The 18,630-nt window shown below is 54.5% G+C and overlaps 1 protein-coding gene across 5 annotated transcripts; it reads left to right on the forward strand.

Annotated features, from left to right (window-relative positions):
- Positions 1-8: 8 nt before the first annotated feature.
- Positions 9-18,382, forward strand: DNAJB12 (DnaJ heat shock protein family (Hsp40) member B12). Of its 5 annotated transcripts, XR_005532353.1 has the most exons (10): positions 9-236; positions 7,832-8,003; positions 8,720-8,865; positions 11,353-11,538; positions 11,660-11,739; positions 12,843-12,952; positions 14,541-14,713; positions 15,280-15,377; positions 16,503-16,934; positions 18,040-18,377. XR_005532353.1 is itself a non-coding variant. In XM_039255578.1 (9 exons), the coding sequence occupies exons 1-8, from the start codon at positions 104-106 to the stop codon at positions 15,399-15,401; spliced, it is 1,122 nt and encodes a 373-aa protein (XP_039111509.1). In that variant the 5' UTR covers positions 9-103; the 3' UTR covers positions 15,402-15,431; positions 16,363-18,382. The 5 variants fall into 5 exon arrangements, 4 of the variants coding, with proteins under 4 accessions (XP_039111509.1, XP_039111510.1, XP_039111507.1 ...); XM_039255578.1 differs by having other exon boundaries at positions 15,280-15,431; positions 16,363-18,382; XM_039255579.1 differs by having other exon boundaries at positions 16,363-18,382.
- Positions 18,383-18,630: the final 248 nt, after the last annotated feature.

Raw genomic sequence — 18,630 nt, forward strand, 5'->3', positions numbered from 1 at the left:
ATGTCATCAGCCTGCGCCCGCCTGCCCCGCGACGTGCCGGCGGCTGGCGCAGCCCTCCGCTCGCCCGGCCTCCCCCTCCCTGGTTCCGCGCTCTGGTTCCGCCATGGAATCCAACAAGGATGAAGCCGAGCGCTGTATTAGCATCGCCCTCAAGGCCATCCAGAGCAACCAGCCCGACCGGGCACTCCGCTTCCTGGAGAAGGCGCAGCGGCTGTACCCGACGCCGCGAGTTCGCGGTGAGTGTGAGGTGCCGGAGGGACAGAGGGGACATTAGAACTGATGGGGGGAATACGGGAACGGACCGAGGGGAGCAGTTGGAGGAGGGGGAGGGGTGGCGAGGCGCGGCTACGCCTGCGCACTGAGACGCGCGGGGGCCGCTGGGAGGTGTAGTCTTTCGCTCGCACGCCTCTCCGAGACGCTGAACACCTGACGGCTGGGGCGGCCGCGACTTCAATTTTCCGGGTGCTTGTGGAATCCTCTGAGATTTGGGAGTTCTCGAGGACGAGAGGAGCGGGCGGGGCGTGGAAAGGAACTTACCTGGAGGCGAAATCGAACTACTTTTCCCAAAGGGCCATTCGGTGGCCAAGGGCCGGTTGCCGGCCTGGGAAATACTATAGTTTAGGAAAATAAACATAACTCCTTTGACGGACAGAATGGGTTCGAGAGAGGGAAAGAAGACTTCTGACATTCGGAAGGCCTGGAAAGGCGTCTCCGGGCGAGGGCCTGGGAACACCCTCCCGAAACTACAGCCTGCCTTTTCCCCCGCTCCACACCGCCGCCTTGCACGGTTACCCTGAGAGCGGGCCCCCTGACTCCCTCCTGGAAGCTTCTTCATCCACCTGTGAGATTCGGGGCTTGTTGGAGACGCTGGCCTCGGCCACCCCGCCCACCCTCGTCCCCAAGAGCCCATCAGTGGCCGCCGATTGGACGGCGGGGCAGCTAAGTGTCTCCCGGCTGAGGCTTCCAACCCAGGGAGGGAGGGATTAGTGAGGTTGTCCCAACCACTCAGTCTTTCACTCTACCCAGGAACTCTCTTTTTCTTAACCTAAGACTTCAGGTGAGTTTTTCTTAATACAAACTGGAGGAGAGAACGAGGTAATCCGTTAAAAATATGGGCTCGGTGCCGGCAGTTACCACGCAGTAAACCGTCTGGCACATAACAGGTACTCAGAATCAGAAGATCTGAGTTCTTATTCTGACTGCTACCATGTGATCTTTCTGAGCTTGGGTTTCCTTATCTGGAAAATCAGAAGGTTGGTGCAGACAATGTAACAATATAACCCTAGGGCTTCTCTGTTTAGAAAGCTCTTCTGAGGGGCGCCTGGCTGACCTAGACGGTAGAGCATGCAACTCTTGATCTTGGGGTTGTAAGTTCAAGCCCCACGTTGGGTGTGGAGATTACTTAAAAAAAATAAAATCTTTACCAGCGCCTAGGTGGCTTAAGCCGGTTAAGCCTCCGACTTCAGCTCAGGTCATGATCTCACAGTTCGCAGATTCAAGCCCCATGTCCGGCTCTGTGCTGACAGCTCGGAGCCTGGAGCCTGCTTCAGGTTCCGTGACTCCCTGTCTCTCTCCCCCTCTCCTGCTTGCGCTCTGTCTCTGTCTCTCTCAAAAATAAACAGTAAAAAAAATTTTTTTAATTAAAAATAAAATCTTTGAAAACAAGAAGAAAAAGAAAGCTCTTTCCAGTACATTTTCAAACTTGAGCCTGCCCTATCAGGGAGGCAGAGCAAAGATCATTATCTTTGTTCTATAGGTAAGGAAATATCTCAGAGGCAAGGGACTTGCCCAAGATTACACAGCTAGAAATTGGAAAGTTCTGTGACTCTATAAATGTTTAATAGAGGAGTGAAATGAAAGAGCAACAGTCAGTCTCCTAGCCTTCCCCGCCGCATTTGGAATTGACAAAGGGGAACACTGGCAGAAGAGGCCACCTGGAATGCTCGAATTTTCCTCCCTCCTGACTACAGGTTGATCTTTGGCCTGTTTGCCTTCTCTTGGAGAGGGTTTCAGTCTCTATTTGCCAGGACTCCTGAGGTAAGCTGCTCAAGAAGCTTCCTTATGAAATAAATCACAGTGTGTAAGAGAGGCGCATGGGGGATGGGGGGCCCGCAGGCTCTCAGAATCCTGTCCAACCCTGATGTTTCTGGGGGCTCAGAAGCAGGCAGCCAAGAAAGGATGGAACAGTATGGCCTGTGGAGATCTTCTGTCAGCAGCCTCCTGGGGATGTCCTTCCTGGGGTTCAAGAATTGGAATTTGCTCAGGCAGAATTGTCACCTGCTACACAGTTGTCATAGTCATACTGTTCTGGAAAGACTATGCCTCATACCTCTCTATAAATGTCACCTTGTACCGTGTGCAGCCCTGTACTGTGCTGACAAGGACCTGGGGTTTACTTGGGCCTGGGATGGAGAAATCTTGGTTAAAAAACATACTAGGTAGTTGTCTACACTTGCTGTTTGAGGTTTGAGCTCATTCCAGGTGCTTGTTCAATGCAACACACTTTCTTTTTTAAGTTTACTCGTGTATTTTTGAGAGTGTGTGCGAGTGAGGGAGGGCAGAGGAAGGGAGAAAAAATCCCAAGCAGGCTCTGCACGCTGTCAGCACCCCAAGTTTCCAATTCTTGATTTCAGCTCAGACCATGATCTCACAGTTCATGGGTTCAAGCCCCGCATCGGGCCCAGTGCTGTCAGTGCAGAGCCTACTTTGGATCCTCTCTCCCTTGCTCTCTGCCCCTCCCTCCATTGCTCTCGCTGCCTCTCTCTCTCCCAAAAATAATCATTAAAAAAAAAAGTTGAGGCACTTAACCATCTAAGCCATCCAGATGCCCCGCAACAGACGTTTTTTTGTTTTACTTGTAAAGCCCTCTGCTTGGTGCAAAGTGGTATGGCAGGATTGGAGGCCATCCTTCACCTCGAGCTTACAATGGAGTGAAGGAGACAAAGTTATGGAAAAATAATAGCATGGTTAAAGAAAAATCAAGCACGGCGATAGATGTCGAGGACTTAAGGGTGGACAGGAAAGATCCAGTCCCCGCCCTCCATGAGTTCACAGTCTGGTGACATGGAGGGAAGTGTTGGGGATGGCGCCCTGAACGAGAAGTTACAAGCAGTAGAGTGAATGAGTGAGTCCTCACTAGGACTTACAAATAACAGCAGATCGCAGTGAGGGAAGGTTCCGAGGAGCAGGACAGAGGCAGCATTTGAACTGCACTTCGGAGGAAGGGAGGAGACTTAGAGAAGAACCTCCTGGGGAAAAGACATGGACGCTGGAAGCTGGGGGAGGACTGGGTGTAGCAAGACTAAGAGGCTGTGGGGGTGGTAATTTGAATAGAGAGAATTAACGCTGGCAAGTAAGATGGGGCCAGATTGTGGAAATGCTTTCCTGCCAGACCAGGGTATTCTGTAGTTGGTGGAAAGACCATTGAAGATTCTGATAGCAGGAATAAGATAAAGGTGCTGCTCTGAAAAAAGAATAGCAAGAAGGGTTAGTGAAAGAGAGAGACTCAAGACCGAGACCAATTGGGAGACCATTCATTGCACACAGTAGGTCAGGAGCTCTGAGCGCTGGCATCCCCGAAGAGGCTAAGGTCATGGAGAGGAGGTACCGAGCCTGTGTGAGAGTTGTGCTGAGAGGAACAGAATCTGCGGACACAGACTCCAAGCCTGTGCAGCCAGGGAGAAAGCGAGGTTGAGGATGGTGAGTGGGAATTGCTGGGCAGAGGGCAGGGTGCGGGTAGATGTTCCAGAGCTGCTGCCCACTTGGAGCTCAGGAGAGAGCCCCAGGATCCAGCTCAGAGCCCGGCATTGTCATTTTGATGGAGCTCATTGGAGTCCTGCCTGGCTGGGGTCACAGTGCGAAAGTGTGGAACTCGTAGAGGTGGCTGCTGTAAGCACAGCCAGGGGCCACACCTGCCCTTAGCCAGTGGGCAGAGACCAGGCAAGCGACAGAGTAAGATGGGGACTAAGGGAGGAGGCCATCCCAGGAGAGGGCAGCAGCCAGGTGGCCCTGGAGTGGTGTGGCAGGGAAGGGAGGTGGTGAGCAGCACCGTCAGGCCTTGTGGAGAAAGGGCAAGTTGAGAAATGAGAAGGGAACGATCAAGAGCGTGGGCAGAAGGTTGGTCTCAGAGAAGTGGAAGTACGGACAGAGGGAAAGGAGATCTAGAGCAGCCTTGAAGGGCTGAGGGGACTCACAGTGAAAAGGCCATGAGGGGATTTCAAACTCGTGCTGCAGGAGGGGAACCCCAAGGGCTGGACACATGTACTGTGGAATAGTAGCTGAGCCCTAAGCCGAGAGTCATAGGGCAGGGCTAGTAAGGCCCAGCCAGTCCCTAGAAAGGACTGGCAGCCCTCTGGGCACTGCCTTTGCCTGAGGCTTAGCAACTCTGGTGGAAGGTCCCAGGTTTTTCAGGGAGGCAGTGAGAACGTCCTCGGTTTCCCCAGCACACGAAGAGAGGGTTGGCCGGATGGTCTCGCAGCCCAGGCTGCCTGAGGGTCTAGGAAATGACTGGCTCTGGGTCCAGGCGAGATCAGGAAGGCCAGGCCCCTAAGGCCAGCATGTGGGGTGGGGAAGGACTGGTCGCTCTGAAGGTGTTAGAGTGACAGATGGTCTGGTACTCGCGGGGTCCAGGGTGGGGTCGTCCGTTCGGGTCAGCCGGCCTTCGTGAGCCCTGCTGCGCACTCAACCCTTCCATTCACCAAATTTCACCGACTCTTATTTATGCCTCAAAGCAGCTCTGGGAGGGCAGGCATCATGCCTTCACTGACGATTCGATCACATGGCTAAGGAGCAAAAGAACCGGACTGTCCAGCTCCTCTCCCAGGCTGTTGCCCTGTGCTGGCCTCCCTTTCCCGACCCACTCTGAGCACTTCAGGAACAGAGAGGGGGCCTGGAAATAAAATGAACAGTAACAGATAACAGCTCTGGTTTCTTCCTCCAAGTTCCTGTTTAGATATCTGCTAGCTTTACTGCGAGGGCCAGAGTCAACCCCGCCTTGTCTGTGTAACTCCAGAGCTACGCCTAGCTGTTCTGTGTCCTACTCTTTTGTGACATTTGCCCATCAGCCCCTGGGTCACGGGGGATGTAACAGTGAGTCAGGATGAGGCAGTCACATCCCACAGGTCTGGCATATGGGGTGTTCAGGCCATGGGAGAGACCTACTTGCCAGCACCCAACAGTGTTGAATTGTCAGCTCAACCAGGAACCTTCTGTGTGACCCAGAGCACATCCGTTCCCCTTTGGGCTCTCTTTCTGCCGTGTAAAGAAATTAGAGTGGCTGACTCCATGTAACTGCCCTGGAAAGTTTTCAGAATCTTCCCTGAGATATACTAGATGAGTCTATCTCCTGGTTAATGCTTTTGTGTATCTATAGCAATTGAATGGTCGGTGATGTTCTCCATGGGTGTATCAACACAGCCTGGACCCCTGAGGCTTCCAGAGAAATCGATATAGACAAGCTGGCTTTGTTTTTTTTTTTTTTAAGTTTACTTATTTTTGAGAGAGAGAAAGGCAGAAAGAGAAGGAGATAGAGACTCCCAAGCAGGCTCCGCATTGTCAGCACAGAGCCTGATGTGGGACTTGAACTTGCGAACCATGAGATCATGACCTGAGGCCGAGATCGAGTCAGTTGCTTAACCGACTGAACCACCCAGGCGCCCCTGAAATAACTTCTTTAAAAGACCTCTGAGGGGCGCCTGGGTGGCTTAGTCGGTTAAGCGTCCGACTTTCGCTTAGGTCCTGATCTCGCGGTTCGTGGGTTTGAGCCCCGCGTCGGGCTCTGTGCTGACTGCCAGCTCAGAGCCTGGAGCCTATTTCAGAGTCTATGTCTCCCTCTCTCTCTGACCCTCCCCAGCTCACACTGTCTCTCTCTCTTTCTCTCTCCTAGAAATAAATAAAAATATTAAAAAAAAAAAAAAGACCTCTGAGTCCAGCATACTACCTCCCCCGCCCCTGCCCCATGTTCATCAGCATCTCTTCATCTTTTGCTTTTTCTTCCTTTGCCATTTGCTCGGTATGGACCTGGCATCTGGGTCAGCCTGAAATCTCATGGTTGCATTGGGTTCAAAGCCTGCTGAGTGCTGCGACCTTGCTTTCCTAAGCCCTGGAGCTCCCTGGCCCCACCAGCTGGGGTTCCCTCCCTGGCCAGCCATCAGCCTGTGTCATAAATCAGCAGCTACTCAGTTTTAATTTTTACTGTCCGTTTCTGCGCCAGGTGCTGACAAATGTTATTTCATCCTTATATACCCATTCCCCTCATATCCCGTAGGACACGGGTTCAGACAGATTTTATAGATTAGCCAGGGCCACACTGCTAGGAATGACTGAGCTGAGATTGGGACACAGTTCTTTCTGAATTTTACTTCTCTTTATTTGGAAGGACTGTGCTGGAGGGGCTCCCCATGCCACAGTCATGCGGTCCAGGATAGCATAGTTAAGACCACGGTTCTGGGAGCCGGACATCCCGGCTTGTGCAGCCACGGGCCAGTGCATCAAACATGCAGCTCCTTCTTTATAATGGGGAAGGTGGTAATAAGACCTACTTCTAAAGCCATTGTCACAGTTAAATGAACTAGTAGAGGCAGAATCTGGGCCTGCCTAACACATAGCAAGCACTCACTACGATGACTCTTCTCAGTGCACACCCTTGGGGTTTGCTACCGGAGTCCTTCAGCTCCCTCCTGCGAGGCAAGCTTGACTGTCAGCTCCCCACCCAGTGGGATCTGTGAGTTGGCTGCACTAAGACAGCAGTGGCTCAGGGCACAGTGGTCCGCTTGAGTCCCAGTGCTCTGCTCCCAGCAGGCCCTGCTCCAGGCGCCTCGTGTGAGACCCAGGGGCATTGTGGTGGAGGGTGTCCGACACCCAGCACGGTGCCCTGAGCCCAGCAGGCTCCTGGCGTGTTTGAAAGAAGCTGGGGGCCAGCCAAGGGCACTGCTGTCCTTCCTCAGCACAGCGTCCTGGGTCCCTGCAGCGGTCCAGGTGCCTCGCTTCCCAGGGCACTGCACCCCAGGCATGACTGGGGTTTCCAGAACGGATTTTGTGCCTGGAATCAATGGGCACAGGGAACTTTGGCCAGAGATTTGGGCTCTTCAACAGGAACCACAGACGGGCTGGAGTCCCTTAGACCCTATCTGAGGGTGACAGCTAATGCCCTGTGTAGACTCTGAACACTGAAGTAAGACGTTTGACATGGCCAGCCGCTTGGAAAGTGTAAGGAATAGCAAGTAGCAGAGGAGAGATCTATGTCCTGGGTCTCCTGCCGTCCCTGGCCCTGGGGGACGCTCATTGTCCCCATCCCCCCTCACAGCAAAGTGAAGGTGCCCAGGGGGCCTTGCCCAGCAATCGCAGCAGAAACAGCTGGTCCTGCTAAGTGCGGTCCCCAGTGAGACAGGCAGAGGACTTGCCCCTCAATGCACTCAGCAAAGTCCGTGAAACACACCGCTTTGGGATTCTTTTTTTTAAACCTGAAGGGCTAATAGTTTGTTTTTATGTGGAGTTTTAAAATAACCCAGCCCCAGGGGTGCCTGGCTAGCTCAGTCAGTAGAGCATGCGACTCTTGCAGGGTTGTAAGTTTGAGCTCCATGTTGGGTGCAGAGATTAATTAAAAACAAAATCTTTAAAAAAAGATTTAAAATAACCCACACCCTGACAACTCACAAGAGCAAGCGACTATCCCACTAGCCCCCCGCACCCCACCCAGGCCCAAGTTTGGGAGGGAGCTACTGGCTTTGCTGGGCGACGCAGCAGGTGGGATGTGGGGACCAGGCAGCCCCTCGGCCATGGCCTGTGGCTTCGCTGGAACAGGAGCCCTGAATGGTTTGTTTGCCTTGCACAGCCCTGATCGAGTCCCTCAACCAGAAACCACAGTCTACTGGTGACCATCCCCAACCCACAGACACGACCCACAGGAAAGCAGGTGGGACTGATGCCCCCTCGGCCAACGGAGAAGCTGGAGGAGGAGAGGGCACCAAAGGCTACACTGCAGAGCAAGTAGCAGCAGTGAAAAGGTAGAGGGGCTGGCGCCTGGTGCCGTGGGCAAGCTTTCAGATCTCGAGGGGGCTTCCTGCAGCGTGTCCTCCACCTTACATCTGCCCGTGGTCTGGATGGGCCCTGGCGGGGGGTGCGGGGGGGTTCCTGAGGATGGAGGAGGTCCAGCTGGGCAGGCTCACCGGCCCTGGAATACAGCATGGGACTCGGGGCTCTGCTGTCCCCTCCTGCCAAGTCAACCCACAGCAGAGGCTAGAAATGCTGACTCTGCCACTGGCCAGGTGAGCCCGGCCTCTTTACACAGCTCTGTTGATCGGAGTTGGGGCCTGGGCTCCCCTTCCAGCTTCTCCCCCACCCCAACAAAGACCCTTTCAGACTATGGCCTGTGTGGCATAGAATGGAGACGGGAGACGGTTATCCCTCCAGGGCCTGGGTGAGCCCCTGCCCAGACACTGACTGTCCTTCCTAGGTGGCCCCTGGTGAAGGCACTATTAGCAAAGGGAAATGGTTCCTGGCCTGAAAGGCTGCAGCTGCCCCCTCTTAAGTCTTAAATGTATTCCGGTTGTTTCCACTGGGCCCTACCTAGCTCCCCATTCCAGGTGGTGCTTACTGAGGCCCCCTTGTCCCCGAGGACCCCATGCCCTGCTGGTCCCTGAGCCTTCTCAGAGCCGTGCGCCCATACTGCTCTCACCCACGTCACCTCACGGCCCCGGGCCCGCTCTACCCCCTCCCCCAGGGTCAAGCAGTGTAAGGATTACTATGAGATCCTGGGGGTGAGCAGAGGGGCCTCCGATGAGGACCTGAAGAAGGCCTACCGCAAGCTGGCCCTCAAGTTCCACCCAGACAAGAACCACGCACCCGGGGCCACTGAAGCTTTCAAAGGTAAGCTAGCCGTGGTTTCCCAGTGCTCGGCGGTTTTCATCTCCTGTCCCTGGAAGGAGTCAGTGGCCTTGGACCCGCGTGCCCTGGGCTCAGGAGCTGCTCCCTGGAAAGAAAGTCCTGGGAGCCACCTCTCGCATAGAGTCTGTCGGAGCTCAGATAGCACCACCCCTGCCTCCCTTCCTCCTTGTTCCCCACAGCTTACAGGAGGGGAGCTGAGGCAGGAGAGGACCAGTGGCTTCTCCAAGGTCACGTAGCAATTAAGGGGCGGACGCAGGCCCCCTGCCTCACCTGTATGCATGTCCCCATCTTGGGATCTCGGTACCAGTTTCCCTGTGTTGAGGGGCAAGAAAGCCTCAGGTCAGTGGGCTTGTGACCTAGTGGCCTCACCGTCACCAGCAGCCTCTGCCAACCCTGCAGGACACACGCACGCACCATGCACACACGACATACACACTCGGCAGTTTCCGACGACCCGCTCCCTCCACACACACTCACACATAACACAGTCACCTACCACCCCTACACACACTTGCTCTCACACCATATACCCCGTAAACAGGAGTCTCACATCACACACTCCACACACACACACTTATCCATAACACACACACCACACACACTCTCTCATGCCACACATACATAACACACTTACACACCATATACACACAACACACACATACACACTACACACCACTCACAGGCACACACACCATACACCCCTCCCCTCTACACACACACACACACACACTTTTGGGCCTACAGTGACAGTCATGGCAGTCTCTGGCCTCAGGGCTGTTTTGTTCTGAAACCGGGGTTTCGATTCTGGCTAAAATCAGAAGCTGCCCTGTAATCATTTATATTTTTTATTTATTTATTTATTTATTTATTTATTTATTTTTATTATTTCTGAGAGGGAGAGAGGGACAGTGTGAGCAGGGGAGGGTCAGAGACAGAGGGAGACACAGAATCTGAAACAGGCTCCAGGCTCTGAGCTAGCTGTCAGCACAGAGCCCGATGCGGGGCTCGAACCCATGAACTGTGAGATCATGACCTGAGCCGAAGTCGGACGCTTAACCGACTGAGCCACCCAGGCGTCCCTAATCATTTATATTTTTTATTGAACTTCTGAGCACGCACGTGCTGACTGTGAGCCAGCACTGTGTTGCGGGGCACTGTAGTTCTACATATCGTGGCCGCCGTGTCCCTTTTAGAGCCTTCAAGGGCTTGGGTTTGCCTCCCTCTGGGAAGTAGCGTGGTGACTGGCCCCACCTGGCCCAGGAGGGCCCCTGTGCATTACTAAGGACCAGTGGCTTCTCCAAGGTCGCACAGTGAGCGCTGGTCGGAAGCAGGCTTCCTGACTCACTTGTATGCACATCCCCATCTTGGAGTCTTGGTACCAGTCTCCCTGTGCTGGGGGACAGGGTGGCCTCAGGTCAGTGGCCTGTGGCCTGGTGGCCGCCTCAGCGGCAGCAGCCACAACCGACCCTGTAGTACACACACGCTCACACATAACACACACTCACACGTAATGCACGCTCACGCGTAACACACGCTCACGCGTAACACACGCTCACGTGAGGCAGTGACCACGGCCAAGTAGGGAGCCTGTGGCAGAGCAGATCCCTAAGACCTGGTGAGCTCTTTCCTGGGGCCCAACCTGGGTGCCCCATTCCAGGCCGTGTGGAGTTGGTCCTGCGGGGTGCTGGGTAGTCTGCAGGCATCACCGCCTGGCGGCCTGCCCTGCGGGGAAAAGGGGAAGAGAATAGGGAGGCAGGGCAGCCACAGTTCATGTTGCTCCAGCCCTGACTTCTGCCTGCGGCCCGCCCAGTAGGCACTAAGAGGTCAGATCTAGCCCTGGGACCCTGTCACGGTGGCAGGAAGAGGAGGATTCTCCTTACTCTCAAGGGCTGCAGGTTCTGAAGCCGATGCAGCTTCAGCCTACTCCTTTGGGGTGGGCCGCTTGAGAAAGGGCGAGAAACTAGGGAGGGCCCAGAGCTGGGGCCATTGAGGCACAGGTTTCCCTCCTGGGGAGCTTATCATGGGGCGGCCTTGGGTCCAGGCCAAGAAACAGCAGCCAGGACCAGGACCCCAGGGAGGCGAGGGCTCACCCTGCCACACCACCAACAGTGAAGCTTTGACTAGAACCTAGGGATTTGGCCCTTCCTGACAGTCGCTGGAGGAGTAAATAAGATAATTCCCAAAAAGGGCCTGGGGCAGAGAAGAAGCTGGACCATTGTCATGAGCTGGAGCACGAGGAGCCTGAGTGTTAAGCTGGGACCTGGCCGGGACTGCCCAGATCCATTTAGAAGTATTCCTCCCTGCCCCCTCGCGACACGAGCCCAATAGCCAAACCTGCCTCTGGCCACAAGGACTCCTGCTTCCTAAAGCACTACTTGAGTACCTGAAAGAAGGAAGCTCTTGGCTGCCATGGGCACCTCCACCTGCATGCCCACCGTCTCCAAGCCTGACTTCTACCTCCTTTTCTAGCTATTGGCACAGCGTATGCTGTACTTAGTAACCCAGAGAAAAGGAAACAGTATGACCAGTTCGGTGATGACAAGAACCAGGCAGCCCGGCATGGCCACGGGCATGGGGACTTCCACCGTGGCTTTGAGGCTGATATCTCCCCAGAAGACCTCTTCAACATGTTCTTTGGCGGCGGTTTCCCATCTAGTAAGTACCCTACCCCCACCTCCGCAGCCAGGTCTCCCTGGGGGTGATGGTGGGAGACTAGATGCCAGCCTCTCCCTTTTCCTGCAGCCCCACCCCCTGACTCAGTCCCTCTGGCCCCCAGGTAACGTCCACGTCTACAGCAACGGCCGCATGCGCTATACCTACCAACAAAGGCAGGACCGCAGGGAGAACCAGGGTGACGTGAGTGAGGAAGGCACCGGGGAGAGCAGGGGGAGGGTGCCGAGCCCCGCCCAGGGTGCGGGTGCGGGGCCTGAAGAGGGAGTGACATCCCCAGCTGTCTGTCCTGGGACAGGCAGTGCCCCCGCAGTTCCAGGCCAGGGAGCCATCTTAGCCCCTCCTTGCCATTCTACTGAGCGACACTAGAGGGAGCCACACTCCACAGTGCTGCTCAGAAGGCGAGGGGATTTGTTGGCCTCTGTCAGGGAATGCAATGCAGAAAATTCTCCACCTACAGACAGGTTTGAATGTGATTGGCCTTTCTGCAGTCCGTTTGTTCATAAGGCCAAAGTGACATTTTCCAAGCAATGGGAAGTGAAACTTCATGAGAGATTTGTCAAGGATGACAAAGGTCGTTGGCTCTTCTTTTCAGCACTCTTAAAAAATGCATACAAAAGCTAAAGCAAGACATTGCTTCAAAAACACTGAATGCCACGGGTTAAAGAGCAGCTAGCGGACTAAGATTAAAATACTGCAGACAGTTCCATAGCCTTTAAAATTATGACAGGCAGAGGAGTTCCTTTTGCTCTGTCAATGTGACCTTATGTTTTTATTTACTCATTTCTTTAAACTTAGCGTCTGTGTTTGTATTTAACATACAGAAGAGTTTTTTAAATGACAGACTATCACACGGTGAACAAATTTGTTCTTATTTACAATTTAACTGGCAGTTTTTAAATTGGTAATATATTCATATGGTGCAAAATTCAAAAAGGTATACGTATGTAGTGAAAATCTCCCTCCAGCCCCGCCTGCCGTTCTGGAGGAAGCCACTTCAGCTCATTTTGTTGGTGCTCTCTGATGAGTAAATGCATACAGGCACTCTCTTCCCATATTTAATACCAGTTGCTGTTTTGTTTTCATCTGGGGAAACCAGCAGGTGGAGGAGCTTCTGTGTTTTGGGGGGGCCCATGAGAGGGAAGCGGAGAGAGGGGTGTCACGGGCTGTTTGTGGTGGCTGCCTCCTGCCACCCAGGCTCCTTTGTGCCCGGGAAGCTGGTGGTGATTGCGGCTGATGCCGCACTCCCACCCAGGCCCAGCCGAGTGACCACTGGCTCTTTCCTCCAGGGCGGGCTGGGGGTATTTGTTCAGCTGATGCCCATCCTCATCCTGATCCTCGTGTCGGCGCTCAGCCAGCTCATGGTCTCCAGCCCCCCGTACAGCCTGAGCCCCAGGCCGTGAGTACCCACCGCGAGGAACGGGGTGGTAGCCACACACAGACTTCGGATTCTAAGCCCGCGTCGGGGGCCTTCCTTCCCATCCTGAGGGTCATTGATCACAATTCGGAACTCTGGCTTAGAATCAAGAAAATACACTTGCCCTGTTGAGATTAGGTTCTTGATCTTTTTAGTATCACGGTGCCCTAAGAAAATGCAGTGAGAACTGCAGATCTCTTCCCTCGAACACTGCACATACACACAACTTCGCATATGATTTCACAGGCTTCATGTCCCTCCCCGCATTGTACCTGCTGACCTTAAGATAAGAACTTCTGCTCTTCAGTTCTGATTGGGGGGCTTTGGGGCCATGGGAAGACTAGGGGCTCTAGAATCAGAGCAAAAGTGGCTTTGAATCCCAGCTCCTTTATTAACTAAGCAGCTGTGTGACCTTAGACAACTTACATGACTTCTCCGAGACTTGGTATCCTCATCTGTGCGATGCAAATGACATCTCTGTGCTTGTGAAAACTGAATGAGTCAGTCAGAAACATAAAATGCCAGGTTTGGGGTGCCTGGCTGGCTCAGTCAATGGAGCATGAGATTTCTTGATCTCAGAGTCTTGAGTTCAAACCCCATGTAGGGCATAGAGATTACTTTAAAATAAATAAGCAAAAAAAAATTTTTTTAATGCCAGGCTCATTAGAAATGTTCAGTAGTATTTGTTGAATGAATTTATGGTCTCGACTGCCAGTAGTGAACTTGGGCAAGTTATCTGGCCTTTGAAGGCATCAGCTCCCCTCATTTATTTCCAGCATCTGGCACCATATCTGATACCTAGTTACATAGTGGGTGCTCAGCTTCTATTGGTGGGAACCCTCTGCTCCCCCAGAGTGGCCTGGCCCTGTCTGAGAGCCTGGCGGCCTTCCTCTCGGCCAGCAGGGGGCAGAGCAGCACAGGCTCTCTGTGGCCTGTCGCCAGCCCTTACTTAGCTCCGCAGCCGCAGCTGGAGAGGCAGCAGAGGGCAGGTAGGGGCTGTTCACCGCCAGCACTGTCTCCTGTCTGCTGCGTGTCAAGGCGCTGCCTACAGAGCCTGTGGCTGGAGCTGGAAGATAGGACCAAAAGCTGGAAGGACACACGTCCTTGGAGTCCTTGTGTCATGTTGTTCCTAAGCCTCTTAACCCGAGAATGGGCGTTCCTGGGCAGGCAGACAGGCCCCGGGCAACAATCAGCTTAGGGGGAGAGTGCAGAGTTGGAGGCACGGGGACCCCGACTCACACCCCTAATCAGAGGCAGAGCCCAGGCTCCGCTACTGCACTGACCTGGGCCTCTCAAAAGGGGCTCGTCCCCACAGGCCCCGGGTCAGCAGTGTGGTAAGCAGAGAGCCTGAGGAAGGGCTGCCCACAGTGCGGGCCACTTAGACAGGAGGGACAGCCTGCCTTTCCTTAAGACCCTCATTCTGGGTGCCGTGCGAGCTCCTCTCCAGTTCCAGAGGGAAGCAAGTCCTGTGGCCCGCGCGGTACCCCATGTCGGGGGACCCTGTTATCCTTAGAGCTGTCCTGGGCCTGAGGACCCGGGCCCACTTTGTGCTTGATATATTTCTGGCCAGGTCGGTGGGCCACATCCAGAAGCGAGTCACTGACCACCTGAACGTTGTCTACTACGTGGCAGACACCTTCTCCAAGGAGTACACAGGCTCCAGCCTCAAAACAGTTGAACGGAATGTAGAAGACGACTATATCGCCAACCTCCGAAACAACTGCTGGAAGGAGAAGCAGCAGAGTGAGTGTGTGTGTCGCGGGGACAGAGCTTGAGAGCGGGGAAGGGGAAAGCCCTGCTCGCCGGGGATTTGCAGGCCCAGCGCCTGGCACTGCCTCGACCGCCTTGCACCGGCCACCTCCCAGCCAAAAGCGGGACCCCACCCCTGCTTCCCTAGGGCTGGGAGCCAGGGGCCACCTGGAGATTTCCTCCAGGTTCCCGTAAGTCCCTGCCGTCAGCGTGAGTGTGGCTGCCAGAGGTAAGTGTGTTGGAATGGACCGGAGCACATGTCCTGGCCACCTAGCGATTGGCCATCCAGCTGTATCTGTGGGGCCCTAGGGAGGTCTAACCAGAATGACAGGTTCTTTCCTTGACTGATCTTACCTACAGTGTGTAAAAAGGGGCCTCTGTCGCTCTCCCGAGTTGGGACCATAGGCTGCTCTCCAGGGCCTTTCCTAAAGGGAGGCCAGCTCTGCCCCAGCTCCGGCGCCTGTAACAGCCTCCCTCCCACCCCCACAGGCTAGGCAAGTGCTCCGGTAGCCCTTGGGGGAATACCAGGTGTGCCCTAACTCTGCCCTCTTGCTTTGCAGAGGAAGGCTTGCTGTACCGGGCCCGCTACTTCGGCGACACAGATATGTACCACAAAGCACAGAAGATGGGCACCCCAAGCTGTAGCCGACTGTCAGAGGTGCAGGCTTCCCTGCATGGATAGTCCTGGGCCAGCCACGCCGCCGAGGTCCAAGTATGAGCCAGGGCCTCCTCTGCCCTGCAACTCCTGGCAGCTTTGGCCCTGGTCATAAGGCAGAGGAGGGTGGGAGGGAGAGGGAAATAGGCTGTTGATTATGGCACAGACTCCTTGTCCCCGGCCTGACCTCCAGCCTGCAAAGCTGGGGCAGCTCTAGGGTGTGCTCAGAACCCAAGGTCTGGTTCAGGCTCCAGTGCTACTGTCTACTGCCCCCTCCCAATTCCCCGGCTCTGGGAGTGGGGGGTGCCTGAGAATCAGGAGGAGGAACCCAAGGCCATGGCTAAGTTCCACCCCTGCCTCCCTGGTCTGATCGAGCCACCAAGTCACCGTGGCCCTTTCCCTCGGGCCAACAGACTATTGTCTATGCTCTGGTATTTAGGCCACCAAGTATTACTGGTCCCAAGATAGCCCCGCCCCCCCCACACACATAGTCCCCACCTGACAGCAGGAAGAAACACGTGAGAGCAGGTGGGCTAAGATCCCAGCTCTTCCTCTGCCCTTGCAAGCAGGAGGAAATGGAACAAGATGGATGAGCAGCCCCACGGTGGCCCAGGGAGGGAGCCAACAGGCTGGGAGCAGGAGAGGCCTGTCGCCCTGACCACCGCCCTCTAGTGGAATCAGAGGCACGCTCTCAGGTGCCATTGCCCCTGCCCGGCACTTCACCTGTGGTCTGAGGAAGAGAGCAGAAGGTCATGAGTTTAGGGTCAAACACAGAGCCCGTAGCGCAGAAGGGGTGGGGGAAATGCAAGTTGCTGGTAGCAGACTCCACGCCTCCTTTACCCCTGCGTGTGGGTAGTGAGCTCTGCTTCCAGCATTTGCCAGAGGGGACGCACTAGCCCCAGCCCAGAGGATGTAGGCAGAGCCAGTAAAGGTTCTCATCTGGGTTAGTCCCGGCCCATCCGTCCTCTGCCTGTGTCCCCCTCTGCAGGGGTCCAGCTGTGCGTGAAGGCCACCTGCTAGCGCCTCCGCAAGTGACAGAGCGCAGGAGGGAGGCTTGTTCGTGCGGGCTGAGCTGGAGGCTCCCGGCCGCGGGACGGCCAGGCTAACTCTTACCACTCTCCTCCCCAGACCATGAAATCCCTGGAGAATTTTTGGTGACATGCACTGAGCCAAGGTGATGGACTGTATATTTAAGGAAAGACATAAAAAGAAAAATTAAAATGGAATTGGAGGCCGAACGCCGCACAACTGCCCTCTCTCTCACCCAGTAAATGCCGAAGGCCCTTAGGACAGGAAAACCTGCCACGGGGCTGCTTCCCTTCCTCCCAGGGCTGGCAGAGGCTCAGGCTCCACTTCGGCTGCTCCTAGGATACGGAAACCATGGCAACGAAAGTAGAATGTAAAACTTGCAGCAAATGTCTGTGGAAAGGGCTGGGGGAGGGGGCGCCCAACTGCCTTCCTCCCCCTCCCGGGAGCCACCACCAGTCACCTCTCTGTGGAAGCCAGTCAGGGGCATTGGCCAAGGAGAGGAGGAGGAGGAACAAGAACTCTCCACAGAATGTAATTTATAGAGCGTGCATATGTGTGTATATATATATATCTATTTATATGTAAATAGCATATATAAAGATATATATATATATATATATATATACTACTTTTTAAACTATGCAGGGATTTGGCTAAATTGTTTAGCTGATTTCTTCCCTGTTTTAGAAAACGAGGCGTGTTTGGGGAAGGAAACCTGGTCCTTCAAAGGCTGGTAACTAAGCCATGGCTGACAGCGTTAGGAAAGTCGGGTCATAGCTTTCAACGTTCCCCTCAAACCCAGCCTGCTTTTGATGGCAGCGGTAATCATGATAGTGTAAGTCCGTAGAGAACTTGGAGGTTGCCAGCTTTATGGTGAAGCTGGAGCAGAGCAGGCTTTCAGGGGAGAAAGTGCCCCTAGGGTCAGGTACCACGACAGCACTGAGTCATGGTAGAGGCCCCAGGCAGCCTGTGGGCGTGAGGCCACCTTCCTCAAGCTTTGGTCAGCTCAGGTGGGCTCTTAGTCCTGGGGCCCGGGAGCTTTCTGTCTCCCTGTGACAGAGAACAAGGTTAGAGAGGGGGACCAGGTTTTGCCTAGCCACCTGCCCCCCCCCCCCCGCCCCGCTTAGTCCCAAAGAGGGTTTTGCCTTATAGATGCCACAGGGCACAGCTCCGTTGTTGCCATTGGCTTTTCCCAAGTCGTGCACCAAGAACTCCAGAAGGTTCTTCCTCCATCAGCCAGGCGGTGCCCAAGACCCTGGGGCAGCAGCCGACTCCTGAAGAAAAGTCTGTGCCTGTGGGCACCTCTGTCTCCGCCCTCCATGGACATGATGCCACCTGGCCTTCTGTTGCACTTTGGACAAAGGCTGCACCTGAACCAGAAGGGTTTTCTTATACTCACCTTGATGTGAGGGTTTTTCTCAAAACAGCAGTTGCTGCCAGGGGAAGGGAGGGAGGCTTTATTTATTCCCACAGTTTATACTGGGTCTTTTGGAATTACTGTTTTTCCTGAATTTTCCTCTGGCAGCGGGTGTGTCATTGAGCCTGCCATCTTCCAAAGCCTTACTTCCCCAAGCTGCCAGCCAGGAGGTGATAACTATCCTCTCAGAGTTTCTCTTGGCTCTTTTTTTTTTTTAAGGTCTTCCCACCCCCCCAACGAACAAAGATTCTTGCTGGTAAAGGAAGCCTGGTAAAGAAATGTCAAAATGGTTTTTGAACAAGATCCTGCCCTGTGATGTAGCAGCCACCCCGGCCCAGAGAGATGATAAGTGGAGGTGGGCGAGAGTACCCACCCACCCACCCGCGGTTGGCCCGGTGCTCTGCCCCCACCACCCCTGCCGTCTGTTCTGGGTAGATGTCCCTAGGTGGGCTGACCCATGTGCAATAAGAACACAGATCCTAAAGGATCCCCTGAGAAGCTGTTATTTCTTGAAATTAGAATTCTAAAATTGTACATCTATAAATATATGTTTATTATGTGATTGGCCTCAGTGGGTCTGCATTGAACAAGGGGGCTGAGGTGATGGGCCACAAACACCTGTTGCTACTGACCCCACCTAGGAGTCTGGTGACAGTCCCAATGTCCTCCTCACCCGTTGCCCCAGCTGACGGCCACTTAGGTCACAAGTGTTGTTCCAAGGCTGACTCCATCCAGGCAAAGGGTAAGGGGCTTAATCAGGCTGGGATGCTGGGGTTCCCTGATAACCTCTGGTTCCCCTTGTTCTGCTCC

This window comes from Hyaena hyaena, unplaced genomic scaffold, assembly GCF_003009895.1.
Source record: "Hyaena hyaena isolate Hyena2069 unplaced genomic scaffold, ASM300989v1 scaffold_531, whole genome shotgun sequence".
Taxonomy (NCBI): Eukaryota; Metazoa; Chordata; class Mammalia; order Carnivora; family Hyaenidae; genus Hyaena; species Hyaena hyaena.